This window comes from Cajanus cajan, chromosome 7 (genome assembly GCF_000230855.2).
Source record: "Cajanus cajan strain Asha chromosome 7, NIPB_CcT2T_4, whole genome shotgun sequence".
NCBI classification, from domain to species: Eukaryota; Viridiplantae; Streptophyta; class Magnoliopsida; order Fabales; family Fabaceae; genus Cajanus; species Cajanus cajan.
In genome coordinates, this window is record NC_138523.1 from 60548983 (window position 1) to 60570297 (window position 21315).

General features: G+C 28.8%; 2 protein-coding genes across 7 annotated transcripts; both read right to left on the reverse strand.

The window, feature by feature from the left end:
* Positions 1-552: 552 nt before the first annotated feature.
* Positions 553-3903, reverse strand: EDA3 (DnaJ/Hsp40 cysteine-rich domain superfamily protein). Its single transcript, XM_020379717.3, has 6 exons — positions 3736-3903; positions 3559-3620; positions 2488-2656; positions 1900-1992; positions 1052-1185; positions 553-967 (listed from the first exon to the last, which is right to left on the reverse strand). Exons 1-5 carry the CDS (start codon positions 3791-3793, stop codon positions 1055-1057), a joined length of 513 nt encoding a protein of 170 aa, XP_020235306.1. The 5' UTR covers positions 3794-3903; the 3' UTR covers positions 553-967; positions 1052-1054.
* Positions 3904-8622: 4719 nt separating this feature from the next.
* LOC109815138 (high mobility group B protein 15) lies at positions 8623-13896 on the reverse strand. Of its 6 annotated transcripts, none has more exons than XM_083060393.1 (7): positions 13769-13896; positions 12138-12341; positions 11614-11692; positions 10671-10833; positions 10455-10580; positions 9454-9848; positions 8623-9315 (listed from the first exon to the last, which is right to left on the reverse strand). In XM_083060393.1, the coding sequence occupies exons 2-7, from the start codon at positions 12305-12307 to the stop codon at positions 8971-8973; spliced, it is 1278 nt and encodes a 425-aa protein (XP_082916519.1). In that variant the 5' UTR covers positions 12308-12341; positions 13769-13896; the 3' UTR covers positions 8623-8970. The 6 variants fall into 6 exon arrangements, with proteins under 6 accessions (XP_082916519.1, XP_020235346.1, XP_029130549.1 ...); XM_020379757.3 differs by lacking the exon at positions 13769-13896 and adding an exon at positions 13593-13717; XM_029274716.2 differs by lacking the exon at positions 13769-13896 and adding an exon at positions 13468-13540.
* Between the last annotated feature and the right edge of the window lie 7419 nt (positions 13897-21315).

Consider the following 21315-nt stretch of genomic DNA (forward strand, 5'->3'; position numbering starts at 1 on the left):
GATAATTAATTAAATAAATAAATTCAATTATTTAGATGAGGCGCCTTCGGCTTTGAGTATGACCCGTTGTTAGCACTTAGCACGGGTGAGTCATATGCGCACTTCATTTCTTTTTGTTTGTTTTTTCTCCCTTTCTCTTTAATCTTTATAATAAAAAAATGCCTCACCTAGGATTTACAAAGTGATATAGATAAAATATTGAACTTAAAAAATGCTATAAAAACAGCCATAAAGTAAAAATAAAAAAATGCTTCTTTTACGTTCTTATTATACAGTTTATTTCTATACCTATTTTTACGGTAAAAGAAGAAAATTCTTAGGCTCTGTTATTTTCATTCTTTTAGGTGTGGAACAAGTGGTTTGGAAGAGAGACATAAAATTAGAGTGAAAAGAAGGGTGTGCGTTCGAATTTCCACACTAACAACTAACAATTAATGTTTGTTGATAAAATAAAAAAACCCAGAGTAAACAGCAAAATAGGTTATCATGACATGCTGTTTAGTTCTTTAAACCAAAAAAAAAAATCCTAAAAAACTCTAACCGACATGTTAGTTTTTAAACATCTTTAAGGATTTCATACCTTAGTTGCATGAACATTTACAAATTTACCCGGTAGCTAAATAGGAACCTGAATAGCTACTCTATTGCTGGAAGTATTTACTCAATGTTACATTCTACATGGGATTTTGTAAGTCAATTCGATCGGCATGAATAGGACAACTGTAGCATCTAATAATGGACCTTTTTTCATACACAACCATAAAAATCTATTAGGTGGATAACCAAGCCGATGGTTAAAGTTCTCTAATGCAGCCAGACCAAAAATATAAGCAAAGAATACTCTGTATGTTCTGTGCTAGAAGTTGATTACCAGTGCAGTCACTGGCTTTGTTAACCGGTGAAGAACATCCAAATCATTGTGCCAAAAAGCAGCATTGTCAAGCCTCAGTTTTACTCAAATTTACGGCTGAAAAGGTGAATAACCACAACAGAATATTAGTATTCTAGAACACCAGTGACTTTATGAAGCAGCATGGCAAAGAAAATTTACCTTCTAAGAGTTCGGAAGTAGCCGTCCATTGTACATTTTATCAAGCAGTTTCCGTGCATCAGGTCTCCTTAGGAGACCTTTATTATTTGGCAAACCAGTTCCTAAACAAACAGGGCAGACAAGCTTTCCTCGACCTGTAGTTTATAAATACTATATTATTGACCAACCATACAAGTGTATTGCATATGGCAATACTAAAAAAACAATGCTCTGCTTGGATAAGGTAAAGAGGGGGTGGGGAAGGGATGAAAAAAGTGACCTAACCTTTGTAGGAAAGATTTTCAAGGAGAAGTGCATTTCCTCTACTTTAACTAAAAAAAAATGGGATAACAATTCCCTTCATTTGCTTATTTTGAACATCCAAAATATTATTGAAAGACTCAATTATATATACAACATAAATAAGAAAAGGGATTGAGAGAGGGGGATCTTATCTATCCTTTTGGAAAGGTTTGGACAAGTAGAGAGGGAGGAGAGGTCAAGGTCTCTCAAATACCAATGAGCATTAGTCCCAAGAGAATTGCACATCACAGAGATAAGTCCTTGAGGGTGGTATGAGGTCATACATCTCGAACCTTTGGTTCTTGATCATGTTTCCAAGTTGGTTCATGGTTCATGATTTCGGTCTACACCAACAATTTATATACAACAGACCTTATTTATCTAATTATCTCATCCTCAACTAACTAATTCTCTAAATGGCTAGCTAACCTACTAATAAGGGCTACCTAACAGAAAAGCATGTCAACAAAGGCCATTCAGAACAGCAACTTCAAACGAAAGCATGCCATTATTACCACCTCTTATAACTAACAAAAATGGAGTCGAGTAGAAACTAAACTTCTTACCATAACAATTTGGACATTCTGTAAATTCATAAACATCTTTAGCTCGCTTCCTGTTTAGAGCTTTCCATTTTCCTGTACCACCACACATATCACCTAAACGAAAAGTAAATATCATATGTATCAAAGGATGTAAGAAACATCCACTTGTCTGATATTGATAAAATTACACAACATATGGCATCAGGAATAATATGGAGACAATCTTAACTGACCCAACAATCAATCACATCATATATGGCAACTTGGTTCAATAATTCAATTAGGTATTATTTAAATTGCGTGTAATGTCTAATTACCAAAGTTTTGAAGCAAGACACACTAGCAAAGCCCTTTAAAGATCAAATTGTCTCAGTATTTTGATTTGCTTATGGTCATGGAAATCCTCCTCAGCCTCTTAAAGAAACAAAGTTCAACCAAGATTTAAAATTGTGGAAATTTTTTATTTCTCTTCTCAAAAGAGTAACGTGAAAACCATTGATTGAGCTTATAAAATGGATAGTTGCTGTTATGGAAATTGTCTCCTGTTTGTAAATCTAGGTAATGCAATTAAGAGTCAAGCACAGAGAAAGCAATTTTATCACAACTTACAAAGCACAGCACCACTTCCCAAACAATTTCTGCACACAGGTTTATCCATCATCCCATCCACAGCACTTGCCTTTGGTACAAAAATAGGCGTGGCGTGTTCACCAATCAAAACTAGAGTTGAACACAAACACGAGAGACAATGACGCCTGGAAACTGTTACTTGGAGTTCCTGCAAGAGAGGACGAACATGTTTCCTGAGCAACTAAACAAGCAAGCTATGAAGCTCTAACACCTCTCTTATTGGAAATATCGCAGGGCTAGACATATTACCGACACCAACACTTGTCAACACTTCAAATTAGGTGTTCAATTGAAAAAGAAATAAAAATAAAAATAAAAATTGTTGGCTTGACCACTTAACCTGACACCGCTATAAACACTTGAATCAAACACCTTCATATAGATAGATAAACACTAAAAATCTGTTTGGATACAATTTAAAAGAATTTTTGATAGTTTCTCCACCGAAAATAAAGAGTATTCTTTAGTAAAAAAGCTCTTAAAAGTCATTCTAGACTTTTATCCAAACATTCTCTAAATATTGTTAAAACTTGGTTCAATTACTCTTTTCAATCTTATAGTTTTATTAACTTAACTTTTTAGTCTCTATAATTAAAAATATTTCCTTTTAGTTTCTATATATACCATTTTTGTTTCCTCTTGATTTTTATAGTTTCATAAATTTTATCTTTTAGTCTTTATAAAAATGAACTACAAAGACTAAAATGTAAAGTTTTTAACTATAAGAATAAAAGTTAAAGTTTATGAATTTATAAGGTCAAAAGGATAATTAAACCAACAAAATTCATCTTTCAACTTTTAGATTAGTAAGCTTAAAATTTCGACATTAGTCAAGTGAAAGTGTTGAGTACTAAAGAAATAATTTTGAGATTTATGACACACGCTCACTAATCATTAATCAAATAATACTAGCTATGCTTAACTAATGGCTTAATCTCAACTTTGATATACAGACAATGCAAAACAGATGCAGTAAATAAAGGAGTAATTAGCAAGTTAATATGATTAACAATGAATAATTAAAAAAGCAACGCATGATGATTGTTTCACCTTTGTGTGAACCGGAGCAGTGCCCTCGTTTTGGTGACTCGATTTAACGACATACGCCTTTCCTGAGAAGAACACAATATTCAATCAAAAATCAAATAATAGAAGAAACTTCCATTCAAAAAGCGATTAAATGAATTTTGAATTAACGCGGACAGAGAAGAAAGATGAAACACTGACGTGAGTTTGCAGTGGGAGTTGGAAATGGAAGAAAGCATCGAGGAATAACAGACTCCATGAACTGAAACTTCACTTGCCAGTAATGTTATGTAATTGAATTGAGTGATTACTACAAACTACAAAGGAAGAAAAAGAAACAGATTTGGTTTGGACCAAACCAAATCGATTGGTCAGAATGCCCTCCACGTGCTCCTCTCTCGATATATATATATATCTCATCTAGAATAAACATTCTTAATCTCGGTTTTTTTTTCTCATACTTTCTTATTTAATTAATTTTCTAATTTCCTAAATTATTAATTAATTTGATAGATTAAAAGTGTGGTTTTTTTTTTTCTGATATATATGTATGTATGTATATATTAAATATCATAATTCACTTTCATGTATTTTACATTTTAATATAACTTGCTAATTTTTATTGTAAAAATATTGGCAAATTTCTAGAGACTATTTTTCTAGCTTATATTGAAAGAAATTTATTAAAACTCATAAATGATAAATTTTATTGAGTTTTAATATTAAATTGAAAAAGATATTTATTAAACAAGATGTAAGACTTATTAAAGTTTATAACTTTCAATAATTTTCGTTAATAATAAAGAGTTTTGAAGAAAATTTTGATAATTACTATAAAATTGATCTAATAATGAAGATTGAGATAATATGTGTGTGTGGTTTTAGGTTCAAATTTTTTTTATTATTATAATTCTTATAAATAAATAAAAATATCTAACATAGCGAGTGTCAACACGAGACGGGGAGAGAGATGATTAAATTTGTAATAATTATTAATTACTCTCTCCATCCAAAGTTTTTAATCTTTTTCTTTTTTATATGTGGCAATCGAAGTTGGTACCAACCAATTATCATGAGATTTACAATAATCACAAACTTTATTCAACAAACTGAGTTATATTTATGCATATCAATTAAAAATATGATAAATATAAATTTAAATTAAAAATACTTTATTTAATATCTTATTATCCCATTTTTGTAATAAAAAAAAGTCATCAATTAGTAGAGGAAATATCTTGTAAATATGTGTATAACCGAGAAAAATATTAATTACACCTTGAAATTCTAAAATGTGAATTGTTTTAGAATAAAAATGAAGGTTAAAAAGACTAAACATTTGGGATGGAAGTTCTATTTTATTTAAAACATATAGATTTATAAAAAAAATGTTATATATTTAATTAACATTTATTAAATGCAATGAATCTATCATGTTTGATAAATAGAAAAAGAATAACAATATGATTGATGATAATCAATCATTATCTTTAATAAATATTATAAAAAAAATATTTATATCTAAAAATATTATTTTCTAAAGAAGGAACGGTAATAAAAAAAAAATTAACATATATGTGTGTGTTTAATAAATATAATAATTAATATAATTATATAATGCATTTAATAAATATAATAGTTATCATAAAAAATAAAATTGGTTACACATTTAATAAAGAATATTGATTTTACAAAATTAATCTTATAATTTATCTTCTTTATTAAAAATGATACAACATAAAACTCATTTTGTACATCATAATATTAGAAGTATAAATGAAAAAAAGGTAATTAATACACGATTGAAAAATTAATATGACACTTATTTTAAAACTTACTTTTTTTTTTCTAATGTGACAATTATTATTTGATATTTGATTCTTCTAAAAAAGAGGAGGTATACTTTAAAAGATTAAGTATACTAACAATTGTTGATTATAAGATCAACGATTATAATTTATGAAAAAAATAAACTCTTACGAAATAAAATTTAAAATTAATTATAATATTAATAATTAATTTTTAGCTAATAGTTATAATACATTTTATTATCTAAAATGCAACTATCTGGATCCTGTTATGGGATCGAGGGAATAGCATATTTAAATTTTCAATATGTTTTTAGTACTTTCAAGACAAATAAGTTTTAATTTTAGTTGATTTAAAAAAAAAAATTCAATTAAAAAATTTGAAACTATTACTTGTAATTCTTACCATTTATCATTTTTAATTACTTATGTTTATGTGTTTATTAAGACATTAAGTGAACATTTTAAATACATTTTACAAAGTGATTTAGTACTTATATTTCTTAACTAATAATTGGAATTCAATTTCTATTATATGAAATTATAACCAAAAGTATCACTTTATTTTCATAGTGATCAATTAAGTGTAAATGAGTTAGACTTTCTTGTTAGAAAAAAAAAATCACATGATTAATATAATATACATATTTAGGGGGTGTATTGGTTTAGGATTTAGTAGGATTTTAAAAGACTTTTTTTGAGTAAAAAAGTCCATTGGTATTCAATCAGGATTTTATGTCACTTAAAAACAATCCAGTGGTATTCAATCTGGATTTTTAGGATTTTTTAAAGAGTCCATTAAAATCCACTGGTATTCATTTGAGATTTTTTACAACTTAAAAACAATCCATTGGTATTCAAAAATTTAAGGATTTTAAAGGATTGTTGTGTGAGAGGGATTTTGAAAGACTTTCTAGTGTTATCTATAAATACCAGATTTATAAAACAATCCCATCCAAACCCATCGGATTTTGAAGGATTGTTTGAAATGATTTTTCAAGTGTTTTAAGAATTTTCAAGTGAGTTTTTCATCTTTTTTTTCTATGCTCCTGTCTTCTCCATTTTTTCTCTACTAATAATACTACACTATTGTTCATTGCTCATATATAATACTATTCTCATACCATTCTCCTATTTTGTGAAACTCTAATATGTAAATGATAGTGTCATTGACTTGTTTTATTTTTCTGTTCGTTCTCTTTAATTGACTTACTTTATTTTATTCTATGTAGTTGAATTTGTTCCTTTATATAACACAAAAAAATACTTGAAATTTTAACTTTTAAGTGGTAATTTTTTTTATGACACACGTTAAGAAAAGAAAAAGGTGAAAGATGAAATTGATATCATAATCTCAACAATATATATATATATATATATATATATATATATATATAAAAGATGAATTTGTTAGGGTTTTTGTGAGTAGAATGAGATAAAAATGGATCTTAGTAGGGGGAAGAACCCTCTTAGCATAAAAATTGCGAATTCTCTCTTTCCCTTGAATTTGTTACTCTTATCCCTCCTCCTTTTATGACTCAACAATTATTTTATTTTTTTTACTATGAATTTTTCTTTTTTATTTTTATATTATGAAATTAAGATTTTTTATATTTTAAAAAAAGAAAATTAACATAAGACATTGCAATATCTAATTTTTTAGGGTTTAGGATTTATGCCTTCATTAATTTATTTTTTAAAAAATAAAATATTGTTAAAATATTTGTTAGAATAATTTATATTTATAAATATCGTTAAAAATTATCATATATATATATATATATATATATATATATTCTCTATATCTAAATACTTCTGTTTATATAAAAAAAAATTATATATCTAAATATTTTTTCAGTATCGAATATACTAATTTTTTTATATAAAAAATTATCTTATGTTTCTATATTTTCGTTTTTACATTTTTTTTTATAATAACTGAGGTATTTGATCCATTTGGATAGCAAAAATATATTCGATCTTGTATGATGGTGTGCTTCTAAAAATAATAATATAATTTTATTGATTTTGTCTATTATCCGTAATTATTTATATAACTATTTTTTAACATATATTGTTTTAGTAATTCAAATGGGAGATTCACAAGGAAATAATAAAGAAAAATGAAAAGAGAAAGAAAACTATGAAGCTTGGATGAATTGTTACAATTGATAGTGGATGCTATAAAAAGAGGATAGAATATTATAGAGAATTATTATTATTATTTATCTAGACATTATTTTTTTTATTTATTACTTTTATCTTTGACTCTTTTTAAATTTGAATGTATAATTTTTTTTAAATCTTATCAAATGTCAAAACTCCACAAAATCCCACAGAATCCATTAAAATCTTAATTTAAAAGTCTTGCAGAATCCATTAAAATCCTGATTTTAAGTCTTGTAGAATCTTGCAAAATCTTAAAAGTCATGAAAATCCTGCAAAGTCTTTTAAAATCCGCAGGATTTTTTTTAACTAAAAAAGTCCTTTAAAATCCTAATCCAATACATCCCCTTAGTCTTCATCATTTTTTTCACACAATATCTGCCAATTTATGAAATTTTAATGCAGATTTAATTCACCTTTAAAAGAATCACCTCTATTGTTCATGAGATATATTTTTGAAAAAGTCAATCTTAATTTCTAACAAAGTATGCACCTGTTATTATTTTTTAAAACAACCAAATTTCACAGTTTTTTAATTAAATAAATCATTTCTTTCCTTTGTTTACTGTAATTCCTATATGTAAATTTAATTTTTTAAGTAATATATATTTATGTATATTATTTAAAATGATTTGACTTTGTAAAATATTAAATTAAGTTAAAAATAAATATACTTTTACTTTCTCAATCAGCAGAATCTGAACGTGTGTCTATGAATTATCTCCTTAACAACGAATCAAACATTTTAAAAGATAATTAATAGTTAAGATGACCACTTAAAAAATTATATATTTTTCTTTTAATTTTGATCATTCAAAAAAAAAAGTAGTGAAAAAAAAAATTTCTTACATGTATATATAAGCAACATCTGTCCCTCTTGAAAAATTAAGTTCTTCGATGACACAGCTTCCTCCCATCATTTCAACAAAATTATACCATAAAGAATTTCAAGTATTCTCCAATTAAAAAATCCTTATAATTTTTTTGTTTGTTTTTTTATTCTGCTTGAATACTAAGATGACAAGTTTTGCCAATGACATACTTCCTGTGCAAGATCCTTTTTACCATCCGAGGATCAGTGCGTGACCAAATAGAACAATAAGAAATTAAGAACTACAAATGTAAACAGGCAACATTTTATTCTACGGCCACAGTCGACCTAATAACATAGGAAGAGGATACTCCCCAGTTACCAACATTAGTTACCATACCACCATCATGCCAGCATGCCAAATGTACAATAGCATGAACCAACATGAACACTAAAATTGAAACCTTAAAATTGACAAAAACCACAGTTAAGAACTGTGTGAGCAAGCAAGTAAGCACTGCAACGTAATCCTACCTCAAATCTCCACTGCATCTCATCTCAACTTCTAAATTATCATAACAAAATCTCTCTGTGTGCGCTAAAAATTAGTGCCAGCTAACTTCTCTCACTCTTACTATCTACTAGAGAAGCTCATAAACCCCCCTTGGATGACTTCTCTTCTGAACCCAAATAGCTTGTTTCAGCCCCCACTCCTATAACAGGCAATGCATCCATATCAAAACCTCTCTCTGCAGTTTTGTTATAATCTTCATAGTCACTTCCACCAGAACTGCTCTCTTCTGGAGTTTGAGGAGAATCTCCCTCAGCTTCATCCATTTTCATGTCAACATCCATCATATCTGTATCTGGTTCAGGAAGTCTTTGTTGAAGCGGCACAGCATCACTTATAACTTGGCCCATCCTCTGTCTCTCCCGATAATCTTCCATTTCTGCTCTGTACCTCTCCTTATCCTTCATGGCCTTCTCTTGATAAACCTTTAGGTCAGTCAAACTTAACACGTTAGTATAATACTATACAAGATACAAGAACCAAAAGATGCATAGTCACATGAGAAGTAAATAAAAGGGAAAAATGAATTGCCAGTATGAAAGAGTGTTAAACAAACCCCTTACCGTTTTTTCCGATTCCTTTAACTTGTTCCAGAGTTCACCAATCATCCTACTAATCTCTCTATCCTTCCCATGGTGAACTAGTTTTAGTCTTGCATGTTGTTCAGCAAAGAAGAAATTGTAACCACTTCTGTTTGGTTTTGGATGAGCAGGATCCCTCCTCTTTATTTCTGATTTCTTCCTGCGTCGCCGACGATGGACACCCGATGAAGCAGAAGCATTGTTGGTATTAGCTGAGGCACTGTGATGGGATGCTGGCAAACCAGGGGTCTGTGGAGCTTGATAAAGTACACCTTTGAGTTTCTCCGAACCGATTGTGACAGTAACTAGATACCCACTTTCAAATTTCCCATCAATGACCCCAATGACTGGAGACCCTGCCGAAGATGCTGCCATTGCTGAGACAACAAAAGCATAAACAGTATTACTCGTCAAATAATTGAACAGTCATGAGAGGTAGTCAAAAACACCATGCAAAAAGACAAGTCCAACTTCTAGTCTTCTTGTAAAGATAAAGTGGTTTAACAGGGAAAAACAGATACACGAGAGTTTACTAGAGAGCAATTTTGCAAATGATATTTCGTACAAATTAACATTAAAGCCAAAATCAATACAAGCTCCATCAATCAAATGCAAGCTTATTATGTCACATAACACCAAAAATCATCATATCCTTGATCCTTCAAATGATAAAATTGATAGAAAACAAAATTGAGTATGCACAAAATGTGTAATTCCGAAAAAGTAACAATACAGATTTGGAAGGCCACTTATATTTGATACAATGCTCGTTTCGATTAAGTCATGGAACATAAATTCTGAAAGGAAGATAAAACACTAGACCTACTTCTCGGTTCTGATTAACCATACAGTGGCACTGATTAATCAATATAACTTCATTTTATTCCATTCCATTATTTTCCATCAATCTAAATATATCCTAGAAGCGTATTAGAAGCTAAAATTCACCATATTTTGAGTCAATAAAAAGAAAGAGAAAAGACCTTCAGGCAATTTAGCAGCATTAACATTTGAGTGTTGAAACGCAACTGGTTGAATTTCTGACAAAGGCTGCGGAAACTGCATTTTTGGAGGAGGAACTGGCAGGGTTGATTGATTCTGCAAAACATCTGTCAAAGAGAAATGGACATTTTGCATATTAACATGGGCCCCATCCCTAACATTAGTTCAAACCAGCAATGTGGTTTAAATGAAAATACCAGGAGCAGTAGGGTCCCATTCACGGGCTTTAAAATAGTAGATCTGTTCGTAATGGTAAAGCAATGAAGCATAGTACTTCCGCAACACAAAAGACGCATTTGTAGCTGTTGATGGAAAATTGAAAACTGAAGTTACATCTTTCCATTTCCTCTCTCTAATTATCTGCAAGACAGATTTACCAGATATTTTAACTTTTAGCACTACAACCAAATAAAACAAAAAGTTATTATTCAAAAGAAACGTGAAAATGATTATCAGTTTTCTACCAGAATATCATAAAAAAAATTATAAAAGACATGTAACATAATATTGGCTTGAAAAGTATCCATACTGGATAACTACCTATAAATTTGTAGTAAAAAGCTCCTTCAGTTATCTGAAGACACAAAGTTCAGCAGAGTGACAATGAACACCGGAAAATATTAATTGATTTAATACAAATTCAACTGCTTGTGATCAATTCTGATGGCATAACCTCCCAACTAGTATTTCTTAAACACCAACCCACTTTATTGTTGAAAACGTTAATCACAATTGGTTGAGAACTTGGGTTCAGCTATAAAAAAAATATGATGCTTCTTCAATAATAAATTAAGATCTCACACAAACTTATGTTTCTTAACTAGTATTTCCAAAACAACAACCCACTTTATTGTTGAAAATATTAACCACAACTGGTTGAGGACTTGGGCTCAGCGATAAAAAGAATATAGTGCTTCTTAAATAATAAATTATGTTCAAACACAAACTTATGTTTATCACTCAATAAAATTAGTGGAAACATTTATGCAAAACCTCTTTGTCCTCTGACTAAAATAAATACAATTGGCAACCACCAAAATTGTCTTATTCCAGTTCACCAATCACAGGCATTGGACATGCACAGCAATTTTAAGACGTAAAAAGCAGACCAGCATAATGGGAATTACAATCACGTCTTACTTTGGCAATCCCTCCTCGGGATGTCACTTCAATGAAGAGGCGATGTAAATCTAGTTCTCTTCCTCCAACAATAGGAATCCTGCAACAAAATTTCAAAATGCCACAAAAGTAATTAAAAATGGTGTTGAGGGGAGGGGGCCATGCTTTTGAATTTAAAGTTATGCAATTAAAAGGCATTAATTAGTAGGGCACAGTACTGGCAAAAACTACAAAAAATATAAGCTGAGGCCCCACTGCAGACATTGTAGCATCAGAATTATTTTAAATTCATTGGCAAAGCCAAATAATGGCGCTAACATTACTACTTACTAGGTAGAACCATAAAATATCATCAGATATATATCAGTCTCAAAATCAATACGGAGAACTAAGAGACCACAATTCCAGGAATTTAAAATGACAAGATTGTACGTTCCATATTTTTAGACAGAACCAAGTACAAGCTCTATGAACACTTAAGCGAATTAAAAAAAAAAAAAAAAACTTATATAAGTAACAGCCAAATGAAATCCAGGGGAACTTACATGAACTTGGTACCCATAGATGCATGAAGCTTTTCCAAGGTAAACATGAAAAGCTGGGAATTGTCTATAACCTCCTCATATTTTGCTAGAGGAAGGGGATATGCATGATAGCTCGAAGCTGCATCTTTCATGGGTAATGAGGTGTTACCAACGCAAGAAGTTGAAGCCATTAACAACTTGGTAATTTCAGACTTTAGTATTTTCCTGTCCCACCATCAACAACACAACAAGATTAACACAAGGTGGCACAGCGGAAGGGGGAGGGGATTCAAAAATGAAGGAACCAACTGGAGAACAAAAATAAAAACAGTAAGTTGAAAATCACCCAGCATTTACATATATGAAAAACAAAAACATTAATGAGAAATGAAATGGTCACTTACATGCAGACAACAAATAAAAGAAAGGAGACAAAAAAAATGTAAAGATACAGACAAGTTCACTGGATAAGATTATGAGAAGAAAGAACCTGTCCCATGAAAAAGAAAAAAAAAAAGAAACAAAAAAGAGAGAAGAGCCAATAAAATCACCGTGCAGCAGCAGTTTCAGGACTGAAACAACCCACAACCCTGATAGGAGGATACACAGGCTCAAGGGGTGGTGGTGAAATAACTTGCAGTACGAAGGAAGATACAAAACCCAAGAAAAGGGTATTATGGTACAAAAAAGCTGTGACACAGCCATGAATTCCTCCAGATTACCGAGGATGTAACAGCATGAACCCATCAAAGCTCAGGACTCTGGCCTTTGAAACAACAGTGGCTAACCAAGAAAAGCCTTTTTAGACTATGGTAATAAAGACGCACCACACAGTCCCTTTCTAGACTCTCCCAAACCACAGGCACTGTTCACAGACCTACGTAGCCTATAACTGAACCCTGTCATCGGTAGGATAGGATGGTATGTATATCTTAACATAAAGGCTACCAAACCATTGTTTACATAAATGTGCATATGCATAAAGCAAGTCATTACTTTAATTGATCTTTCTCTATAATCTGACACTGTTTCAGGGTAAAAAAGATTTGTGGGGTTGGTGTCATGATGCCAATCCATCATCCAATACTAAATATCAAAAACTTCACCTTTTTTCTCCTAAAGAAAATTCAAATCGGATTTCTTGTCCTTGTTGCAATCTCTAATGAAGGTCGATAAAGAAAAGAAAATTTTGATATTATACAAAGAAAAGATTATATCACTTATCCATCACAATAAAAATGTGCACCTGTAGGTTTCTTTATTTCTCTGTGCAACTTGCTTGGAATTATATTTCATTAAAAAAAATTGGAAGGAAAATAAATAAATAAGAGAATATATAACGCTAGCTTACATAAAGAGAATATGACAAGATGCAAATCCAGAGGCAGAGAAGCAGAAATGTCAAACAACAGTTTTTGTTTATATAAAAAAGAATAAGACAAAATAATAATATAATATATGTTAGGGTTAATTTACCAACGGTAACAGAGTGTGGAATATCATTCATCATCTCCTCATCATGCAAATGAAACGACAGTAAGGAAGAAGCTTTTAAAGATAATAATGGCACTGTTATTTAAATATAAGTTCGGGTGCGAATTGATTGAATGGTGAAGAAGAAAAAATAATAACCCTAAAAATATTATACCCACCAATCAAAAGACCCTTTTGTCCTCTGTAACTTGTCAATTCATCCACCCTAGAACAAGGGTGATTCTGGATTTGTCCAGTAAATTTTGCATCTCTGAATATAATCAAATTAATTTTGGATGAAAATAAAAATTAGTCTTTTATAGGATTCTTGAAAGGAAAATGAAATGAGCCTCCACCGCACCCTTTCGTAACAACTTGAGAAATTCCTAATGAAACGCTCGCCACATAAAATATTTTCTATATTTTCATTAAAAAAATATCCTTAGTTTTGAACAAATAGCATATTTTTCTTGATGAATATGATAATTATAAAATAGTCTGTTTTATATATTCTAACAAAATAATTTAACTTTTATTTCATATATGACTTTTAAAATTATTATTATGATCTAAATAAAAATAGTGAATTTAAATATACTGGTTAAGTTTATTCTATAAAAGTATTACTTATTATAATTTTTTTATAGATTTTTTTTTTACTTTTTTTTAAAATATAATTTATTAATTTATTTAAAAAATAATTTTATATTGACAGTGCTAAATAAATTTAAATTTTTTATTTTAAAATAAATGAGTAAATCTATTTTTAAATATACATACGAGACTTTTATTAATTTACTTAATAAAAATAATTTATTTTATTATTATTAAAATCTCTAGTTTAAAAAAAATTAATATAAAAAATACAATTTACTCATCTACATTCATGCACAGATCATAATGAAATAAGATAATCTTAAAATATAATCTTAAATATATTTTTTATCTCATTTTAAATATTTTAAATAATCAAGCATAAATATGAATAGAGAGATATGATTGTTAGACTTTTATTTTCAATTTCTTGATTTATACAAATAGTTAATGTAAAATATTTAAATGTAATATAAATGTCAAAATTAATGATAATTTAATTTTTATATTATAAATTTATTTATTTGATTATATTATTGAAAATATAATATATGTATGTATATATATATATATATATAATTTTTTATTATATCATATAAATAAACAGATTAGTCTAACAATTTTTTTTAATAAATTTGAGTCTAATCTTCTTAAATAAATAGATATTTTTAAAATTTAATTTTTTTATTAAATAGATTAAATCAAACAAATTGCTAAACTATGGACACTAATTTAAAATCCGATTTATTTTTATCCCTTGACCCAACCAAGTATGGTCCATGTTGTGGTTCTTAGAAATCGAATTCTTCATATAGGTGTGTGGTTTCTCAAGTGCTTCAAGTCTTCAATAAGGTGATTTAGTACTTGTAAGAACTCAAACGAGAGAATTTGATAGTGACAATACTTAGTTTATTAGATTGTCTACCTTATTATTGAGAAAAGGTAACTATTGTGAAAAAAGAAAAATTATAGAATGGATCTGGTGGTGTGCTACAAGAGTTGAAAACAACCTCCTCCAGCTGAGTTACTCCGTTTAGATTTCTTTCCTTAATATTATCACTTTACGTGTACTTTTGATGTTAATAACCTATAAAATTATGATATTATATTTTTTAATATTATTTTATATTATTTAATTATCATTTATTTTATTAATAATAATTTGATCACAATTCAACTACTAAATTTTGAACTAATATCTTGACCAATCTAATTTTAAAAATATTAATTTATACTATAAAAAGTATAATTATAAAAATTAAATTGATGGATATCAATAATTGAATTTGATAAAAGGAGGTTATTCATTTATAAAGTATCAAACCGTTTATCCAAATTTGGTTAAAAGATTTTATCACATTTTCAATTATATTTAATTTTGATCATCACGTCAACCAGATTAACTATAATAAAAGATAATAGTAAAAGTATTTTTAAAAAATGAAAAGTTAATAGATAAAAAAAACTTTGAGCATTTTTTATAAATTTAAAATCATTTTATAAATTTTAGGGTGTCAATGCAGGTACACTTTTTTTTTTAAGTATCAGAAAAACTAAAACTAAATAAAAATATATAAAAAAAATACTATATGTATAATTTTTTTTTGTTAAAAGTGTAACAAATAATGATGGTAAGTAGTGTTAGAAATTTCTAGCACTCACTTAAAAGTTGTCTAACTTATTCCAAATAAATAAACATGGAGTTAAAGAGTTTTATTATAAATGATTGTTGTGAACGCTGTAATCTCTCATAAAGAGAATATTGTTAATAATTTGTGATGAAAGTATTTAAAGCTAGTTTTATTTTAGATAAGTTAGACAACCATCTTTTATTTATTAAAATTTATCAAAAACTACATAACAAACTACAAGAGTTGGTTTAATAATAATACTATGGTAAAAGTTTGGATAGCATACATAGAATTCTAATTTTCAACAATATATACTCCTTTGGTTATAAAAATAACAAAAAAAAAATAATTCAAGTTAACTAAAAAATAATTAACATCATTTTATTTCACAAATATCATTTTAAAAATAACACATTTTTTTTCTGAAATCTCAATAAAACAAGGGATTTTTTTAGATAATGTCAATAAATAAATAAAATTCATTAATATTTATTTTTATTTGAGACCAAACATACATAACTTTTCTGTTTATATTTAAGATCAGAGGAAGTACATGCAACGTTAGTAAATTAAATTTTCAACCCTTTTTTTATTATTTATTTTATATAAAATAACATTACTTAACTTATATGATATATAAAATATTTAATGGACAGAATAACACTGATTTTTTTTTATCCGTGAAAATTATAACAGAGCTAATATGTTTCAAACTTAAAAATTAATGGCTAGCATATATAATAAATAAATAATAATAATAATAATATTTATTAAATTTTGTTATATTAAAATATAACTTATGAATAAAAATAACAATTAAAAATTAAGAATATTAAATACATACTTAAATATAAAAATATTCAAAAATATATTTAAGATATTAATTAAATTATTAATTAAAAAATACATTATTCTCTATCAGTATAATTTTATATAAATTTTATTAATATATTTATACTTCAAAATGTGTTTTATAAAGTAATTTTTTTAACAGTAATAAAATAATTTTTAATACATTTAAAAAGATACATTTTAATACAAGTGTGCATACACATACATATATTTTAAAAATAAATTTAAAAGGTTCACTCTTAATTTGAAAAGAATAAAAAAGTTTATATCGACCAAAATCAAAACACTTCCATTTTATAATGATTAAAACATGTTTAAGTTTATACTAGTATTTTGATTTGTGAAATGTATAGGTTAAATGTTTATGATATATAACTAAATTTTAAAATGAATTATATATATAAATAAATACTATGTTTGAATATATAAATTATATTTAAATTTTAAATAAATAAATATTTATATTGCATTATAAAATTATTTTAATTTATTAATGTTTTATTTTAAAAGTATTAAAATTTAATTCATAAATAATTTTGATAAAAAATGTTGAATTAGATATAAAGTTGAAAGAATACATAAAAACATGTGGTTAAAGAAAAGTCCATAAAAACATTACTGTTTAAGATAGTCGTTCACATATTTTAAAAAATATTAAAATTTAAATAATAAATAACCATGATAAATATAAATTAAATTAAATAAAAAAAATTAAAAACTCTAGAAACTCTCTTGACGAGAAAAGTCTATAAAAACGTTTTTGTAGAAGATAAAGATTCATGTTTAATATATACGGGATGATGAGTTGATTTATTTTAAAAATATTAAAATTTAATTCATAAAAAATTATGATAAATTAAAATCAAATTAGATGAGGATTTAAAGAAAATTAAAAAATCTCTCATAAAAAAAATTCTTTAAAATATTCTCGCACAACATAAAAATTTGTATTTAATATATTAGAGTTGATGTTATATTTGATAAATAAAAAAAACTTGGATCTTGTATGTATAAAGATTCTTAAACAAAATTTTATTTGATGAATATTTATCGTATTTATTATAAAATTTCAAATATTTTTATTTAATATATTTATATTTAATGAATGCACTAATTATTTAATACAAGATAAGAGAAACTTTTGACTATTTTTTATATTTATATAAATATTACATTAACAACTATTTTATATATAATTAATTTATAAGATGTTATATGAGAGAACTCTCACATCAAACTATAGTTTGGACTCGCTGAGCGTGGGAAACACAAAATACTTGTGGCCTCGACTACGTCAGGTGTGGGCTTAGTCTTGTCGGGTGTAAAAGCTTGAAATACTTGCGACTTTAATTGACACTAGGCATGAGCATTGTCACACCAGATATAAGAACTTTAGAAATCCTTTAAATGTATGTCGCTAAGCATGAGAAGGAGAGACTCACTTACTCGCAAATGTTGGCCTCGTTAAGCATGACCCTATGTTTGGACTTAATCATTATGTGTGTGTGAGAATGATTTGTGTACATAAGTGATTGTGATATTTTATGAGTTGTGAAGTGATAAAACATTGTGTGTTATGAATTATAAGTGACAAGTGAATTTGTGTAGTAAATGCATTGAATCTTGACTGTCATGCATCATGTCATAAGTGTTGTGTGATGGGCATGATGGGGAATCCACTACTAAGGAAAATTTATTTGTGTAAAAGCTTGGGGATTAATCATTGAGGATAGTTAGGTTTGGGAAGCCTCGGTCTCACTCATTGTGTACATAGGATATATCTTTTGCGCGCGGCTCAATTATCTCAACAAGATCTTAATAATATATTCTTCTAGTGAGAGTGTTGAAATGATTTAACGCGACATGTACTTCTGGACTACTAAACTAAAAGATGGAGAAAATTGTTTTTAATAGCGTCACATGCATATAGTTTAAGAGAGTTTAGTCAATGCATGATAATAACATATTGCCTATGTTTAAACTATATTTTACTTATATTACAATGATATGATATATAAAATCATAGTTTTAAAAACCGGACCGATCATCAAACCAGTTAAAGTATTGGGTCAGTGGGTCAAAGGTTGAACCGGTGGGTCACTAGTTAAACCGCATGACTCGAATTTTTTTTATTTGTTAAAAACATATTCATATTAAATATATTTTATACTTATAAATTTTAATAAATTCATATCTTATTTTAAATTTCAATTTTTCTATCTTATTTAAAATTATTATTTTTTATTTTGTAAAAAAATACATAAAAAATTACATGTTAAACTGTATATTAATACAAATTAAAAATATAAATAATATGTACAAATATAATATGCTAGCAATTGAACCGGTTTATGGTTCAATTTTCCTTATTATTTTTGTGGTTTATGGTTTGTAACGTAGCAAGTTGTTTTAGAGGGCCCAAAAGCTCAATATGGGTGATTTAGTAGCCCAGAACGGGTCGTTCCCGAACTGGAACGGGCCGTTCCAAACTACTAAATTGACTTGTAAACGTAGTTGAGAACAGGCCTTTATGGAGGAAGAACGGGTCGTTCCAAACCCCAAAACGGGCCATTCTAGAAGGAGTACGGGCCGTTCTGGATGGAGAACGGACCGTTATAGATGAGTCCCAGAACGAGCCGTTTTGATTTCAGAACGGGTCGTTTTGCATGGAAATTTAGTACTTGGTGAAAGAGTACATAACGGGCCGTTTCGCATTCGAAACAGGCCGTTCTGGCCACTCCGGAACCTCTATAAATAGGGGTTGGTGGTTGAGGAGAATATGAGGTCTTTAGAGAGAAAGACTATGGACTAGGAAGCTTGCTTTGGGTGGATTGAAGTTCCGGGTTGAGCTTCGGAAAGGGAATTTCGCTTCTTGGCTATTCTGAGCCAATCTTCAGGTAAGGGAAGTTAGATTGTAAAGTTGTTAGTTGTATGTGAGTTGAGAACTCATTTGGATGCTTAGGTTGATTAGTATCGTTTGGGTATTTAAGTTGGCATGATATATGGGTTGTAAATATGTAGTATGAGTTGTGTTATGTGATGAAAATTTTGTGTGTTGCTAGTATATGATTAAATATTTATTAATGATGTTGTTGGTGATGCTTTCATGATGAAAATGAGATGTAAATGAGATGCATGTTGTAGTTAAGTTGTGAAGTTGTTTACAAGTTATGTGTTGATCTAGGATATTGTTGAAGCTAGTTGGAATTAAGTTGATAAGGTTGCTATATGTGTGGACATGTTTATGTTGTGAAATATGATGAGATGTTATTAATAGACTGTGTTGTCAAGTTGTTAGAGGAGAGTTGTATGTTGTGCCATGTGTTGAAAATATATTATCTTAAGATAATTGAGTTGTAAATTATGAGTTGAGCTAATAAGCTGTTGAGTTTATTGTGTTGTTTAAAGTTGAAATGAAATGTTGTGTGGTTAAAATGTGTTGTTGAACAGCGTTGATGAGTTGTTGTGCTGGTAAACTGTGTTGTTAAAGTTGTGAGTTGATTGTGTTGTTCAAGTTGAAAGTTGATTGAGATGATGAGTTGAAAAGTTGTGTGTTGCGTAAGTTGTTGAGCTGATCTGTGTTGTTGATTTGTAAGCTGATTAAGCTGTGATGATAAGTTGTTGATCACTAGGACTAGGGGAAATGTTTTTCGAAGTTGCTCATCCCATTGTGTGGATTGAGATAGTTGTGGTGCTCTGAGAGTCCAATTTGTTGAAAAACCCTCATTGGGAAGTTGTCATTTGGAGTGGTCGTTGTGTTGTTCTCCTCTAGGACTTAGTTGATCCCGTGTGTGGGCAAGGTCGAGGCACACGTGTATAAAGCGACTACGGTATAGGGGCAAGGTCGAGCTATACCGATTATAAAGCGACCACGGTATAGGGGCAAGGTCGAGCTATACCGATTATAAAGCGACCACGGTATAGGGGCAAGGTCGAGCTATACCGATTACAAAGCGACCACGGTATAGGGGTCAGGTCGACCTATATCGATTACAAGTGGCCAATTTGAGTAAGTACGAAGTCGGGAACTTAGTTCCTAACCGAGTACTATACTTCCTTGTTTAAGTGACAAAGTTTGAGAAACCATTATCGTGTTGTGGATTGATATCCAAATTTGTTGTGTTGTCGATTCGGTAAGACCTAGCCACTTAGACTACTTACCATGTTGTAGGAGATATCCGAGTCGAAATGCGTGACGACCCATAAGTTGTTGATGAGTTGATTTGGTGTTAATATGAGTTGTATATTTGTTGTTGTGACACCCTCTACCCCAACATTATTAATAAACCTAAACTATATTTATAAAAGATTTTCATAGAATGATATAAAACAATAAGTATCATAAGGTAGAAGATGCACATTCATAATTCATACACATAAATATTAAACTCAAGAAGTTATTATAAAACAAAGATTATAAATTAATCCCAGTAAAGGTGGCAGTGCCTCCTAGTTAGGAATCAATTTATAATTTATTAAATTACACAAGAAAAGAAAATATTTTTAGAACAAGAAAGACATAAGAGAAATCCTAGCTAAACCCGATGTCACATCCTATCAGAGCATGCCCCAATAAGCCTTTAGGCCTCATCACCAACATCCTCATGATGATGATTACCTGCAACATAAATTTAAACATATACAAAAAA